At 40.5% G+C, this 4,174-nt stretch overlaps 1 protein-coding gene across 1 annotated transcript; it reads left to right on the plus strand.

Annotated features, from left to right (window-relative positions):
• Positions 1-694: 694 nt before the first annotated feature.
• On the plus strand, positions 695-3,632 carry LOC107081333 (eukaryotic translation initiation factor 3 subunit A-like). Its single transcript, XM_015369530.1, has 6 exons — positions 695-1,087; positions 1,193-1,297; positions 1,376-1,489; positions 1,564-1,686; positions 1,775-1,928; positions 3,313-3,632. Exons 1-6 carry the CDS (start codon positions 695-697, stop codon positions 3,615-3,617), a joined length of 1,194 nt encoding a protein of 397 aa, XP_015225016.1. The 3' UTR covers positions 3,618-3,632.
• Positions 3,633-4,174: the final 542 nt, after the last annotated feature.

Consider the following 4,174-nt stretch of genomic DNA (forward strand, 5'->3'; position numbering starts at 1 on the left):
GATTTTTTTCCATCAGATTTGAATCTGGAAAATGTAAAAATTATTGGGAAAACTGGCGATGTTTTATTTCACCATGGAGATCAGACTTTGCTTAATAGTAGTGTGGGTTTGGGTGCCCTTATAGAGTTACAGACTGTAAATAGTTTGCTTACAGTTCAATACTTGTATAGAATATATGCACAGATTCTGTTGGATGTTGTGTTTGGGAAAAAACAAAAAACAAAAAAAAAAACTGTAAAATCGGTATGTATACTTGTATGGGGAAAAATATTTTCAATAAAAAGTGAAAATAAAAATTAAAAAAACTTGAATCAAAGCTAATATCGTTTTTCTATAAAATTTTTACATAACATGTTGGATTATAGATGCAAAAGGTCAAACACAGATTAGGTTGATGTATTTATTCATCAAATTATAATTTATTTGAATTACAAATACAGGAGTAGCTCATCAATAAATATTTGTCCTTTATTATGTAGAGATTCAAATGTTTATTTGTACCTTTCATTGTTTTTTTTTGTTTTTGTTTTTTTGTCCTTTATAATTATTTATATCTGTCACTGGACAGTGAGACGTCCTTTATAAGAGGTCCCAGGGTTGGATAAAATAAAATATTCACAAAATATTGTACCGTTTGTGTTTAAAATGGTAATTATGAATGTGACAAAGATGTTTGCTTTTGTTGCTGCCGAAGATGATTAGTCTTTTTAAAATTTTTATTTGTTTTGTTCCCCTCCAGCAAGAGCGTGACGAACATAATCAGCAGGCTATCGCTGCGTACCTGAAAAACGCTCGCAAGGATCACCAGCGCATCCTGGCCCGTAGACAGACCATCGAAGAGCGAAAGGAGCGCCTGGAAAGCCTGAACATCCAGCGAGAGAAGGAGGAGCTGGAGCAGCGAGAGGCTGAGCTGCAGAAGGTCCGCAAGGCCGAGGAGGAGCGTCTGCGGCAGGAGGCCAAAGAGCGGGAGAAGGAGCGCATCATGCAGGAGCACGAACAGATCAAGAAGAAGACGGTCCGCGAACGGCTGGAGCAGATCAAGAAAACTGAACTGGGAGCCAAAGCCTTCAAGGATATCGACATCGAGGTCAAATTCAACCCCATAAAACATCCAGATTTCAGTCGATTTAACTCAATATTTTACAGAAACAATCAGATTTATTAAAAATAACTTTCTACTATTTTACCACAGGACCTGGAGGAGCTGGATCCAGATTTCATCATGGCTAAACAGGTGGAGCAGCTGGAGAAGGAGAAAAAGGAACTTCAGGAGCGTCTGAAGAACCAGGAGAAGAAGGTTGATCTTTAAGCTCCTGTCTAGATCTGTGGAAGTAGATTTACATTGAATAGGATACTGAGGATTATTTCTCCACAGATTGATTACTTTGAGAGGGCAAAACGCCTGGAGGAGATTCCTCTGATCAAGAAAGCTTATGAGGAGCAGCGTGTCAAAGACATGGAGTTGTGGGAGCTCCAAGAGGAGGAGAGGGTATGTAAGCAAATAAAAGTTAATCCCCAGCTGAATGTTCAGAGTCTTAAGCGGCGCTGCGTTTCTTTTTTTAGATCAATAACTTGAAGATCGAGCGTGAAAAGGCTCTGGAGCATAAGAAGCGGATGTCCAGGATGATGGAGGACAAGGAGAGCTTCCTGGCTAAAATAACAGCCGCCCGCAGCTTCATCTACGAGGTAGAAGTCTTTGCAGTAGTTGGTGGAGGAATCAGAGTTCCCATGTATTTAAGACTGTATTTAAACGGCTTTATTTGGGGTTTTACAGGAGAAATTAAAGACATTCGAGGAGCGTTTGGTTGAGGAGAGGAAAAAGCGCCTGGAAGAGAGGAAGAAGCAGCGCAAGGAAGACCGCCGTAACGCTTACTACCGCCAGAAGGAGGAGGAGGCTCAGCGCATCCATGAGGAGCAGCTCAAGAAGGGTTAGTTAATAATAATATTGCCTGAACTTTATTGATCTCACTTTGGAGAAATTTACCTCTGCATTTAACGCATCCCCATGGGGAGCAGTGGGCTGCCATCTTGGGGCGCCCGGGGAGCGGTTAAGGGTTGTTAGGGACCGAGCCAAAAAAATCAGAGCAGCACAGGGAAGTCATTGATGAAAAAATGGTAACAAATTTATTTAGCATAAATAAAGTTCAAACTTCAAACAAGTCTGGGCCCATCAAGGAAAACGAATGACAAAAATCAGTATAATCCAAACCTGACGCAGGAAAAGACCTACCTAACTGACACACAAGGGAAAACATATATATACACTGGTTGATCAGACCATTTTGAAACAAGAGGGAAACATAAAATACATTTTCCTAAACAAAAATTGGCACCGAAAGACGAGGCGTGTTTCGATACTCTGTAGAACCGAAGCATTTCGGTCGGTGCCATAAAAGAACCGATGTTCGGTACCCAGTCCTACTCATAAGGGATTGCTTTTTCAAACGGCGATGCCAACGCTGATTTATTGAGCGTTTTGATTGGTGTGCAGGGAGAAGCTGACATGGAGGATTTACAACATTCTTAATTTGGAGCGGATGACTTTTTAGGTGGTGGAATAAATTTTTACTGCTACCTTTTTCAGCAATGGTTTTGCGGCACATCTTACAAATTAGCGCCTTTTGTTCGACGTCCTCGGCTTGAAAACCAATTCAGTTTATTTATACAGCGCCAATTCACATCACAAGTCATCTTAAGGCACTTTACAGTTCAACCAGATCATCCAGTCAGATTGCTTCAAAGGACGCAAACCACTGCCATATATTTGCTCAGCTGAACGACCTGCTGTCACCATACTTCGTTTGCCATTTGCTGTAGTGTGCAGAAAATAAAACTGTTTGGAGGAGGGATTTATGATGCATTCAAAGTGTGTGGGGAAAAATAACTCTCAGTGAAATAGATGCAGACGGCTTAATTTTGTCATGCGAATTTGTACTCGATGGTTGCGATAGTCATTTTAACTATTGTGCGTGGGGAAACTCAAGATACATCAAGTACATTTGATATATTGCCCACCACTAATGTTGCCATTAATAGAAGAAGAAACTTACGTTATTGTTTCATGTGTGCGGAATCTGAACATCTCAGAGGAAAGACATCCCCCACTTGTCACATATGTGGAAAGTCGTGTCAAAAAATGATAAAAAATGGCCCAGTGTATGCCGGGTTTGTCTCATGCAGCAATTCTCTGCCGCTAACGGGTTTGACCTCCATATCCACTGAGAGCTGACCAGGATCAGCAGCGAGCGACGCAATAAAACAGACTCCATTTCATCTTTCTGTGAATAACGAGCTGTCGTTCTTTCAAAACAGAACGCGAAGAGCGTGAGCGGCTGGAACAAGAACGGCGTGAGGAGGAGGAGCGCGAATACCAGGAGCGCCTCCGCAAACTGGAGGAGCAGGAACGTAAGCAGCGCGCTCGTCAGCAGGAGATCGAGGAGCGGATGCGGCAGAAGACCATCAGCCCACAAGAAAAACCACCCAAGGTAACAAAAACTGACCTGGAGAGTTTGTGGAACAGAACCACAACAGAAAGCTTTGGTTCTCATTTAAATACAGTAGCTTATTTTCATTCTTCCCACTTTTTCTGCCCACCCCCCCTCAGACCATCTATTTAAAGCCATGAATAATAATACAGCTAGTTTTGTGACACCAGTGGCTTTTATTTCACAATAGACAGACATTAAATGGTTTGGAAAGGAAAGAAGGACCTGCAGCTAAAGTCTTCTGGTGAGGATTTAAATCCAGAACATCACTGTTCTAGGAAATTCTTAAGATATAACAACATAGATATTGATGAAACTGATTAATGGGAACTGTTAAACCCTGAAAAATAAGGCTTAGAATAACTTTTTATGGTTAATTGGCTTGAATTAGGCAAGGCAAATTTATTTGTATAGCACAACTCAGTACCAAGACAATGCAAAGTGCTTTACATGATTAAAATACAGGAAAATAAAACGGAATCAAAGCAAGTAGGATAAAAAATTATATAAAAATGCAGAAACAAAAAAGAAAAACAGTTGGACTAAAGAAAATAAAAAAGTTGAACTAATGATGTTTCAGTTGAACTGTTTAACTAGAACAGTCGAAGGCAATACTAAACAAAGGAGTTTTTAGTCTTGATTTAAAGGAACTTTTACAGTTTTCTGGAAGTTTGTTCCAGATAAGTGGA

Source organism: Cyprinodon variegatus, unplaced genomic scaffold (assembly GCF_000732505.1).
Source record: "Cyprinodon variegatus isolate N-32 unplaced genomic scaffold, C_variegatus-1.0 Scaffold4251, whole genome shotgun sequence".
NCBI classification, from domain to species: domain Eukaryota; kingdom Metazoa; phylum Chordata; class Actinopteri; order Cyprinodontiformes; family Cyprinodontidae; genus Cyprinodon; species Cyprinodon variegatus.

What these genes read in the sequence shown, in the direction of transcription:
- LOC107081333 (XM_015369530.1), top strand. Translation starts at nt 695, where the DNA reads ATGATTAGTCTTTTTAAAATTTTTATTTGTTTTGTTCCCCTCCAGCAA. An exon ending in TCAAGGATATCGACATCGAG is followed by an intron (nt 1,088 to 1,192) that starts GTCAAATTCAAC and finishes ATTTTACCACAG; the next exon opens with GACCTGGAGGAGCTGGATCC. An exon ending in AGCTCCAAGAGGAGGAGAGG is followed by an intron (nt 1,490 to 1,563) that starts GTATGTAAGCAA and finishes TTCTTTTTTTAG; the next exon opens with ATCAATAACTTGAAGATCGA.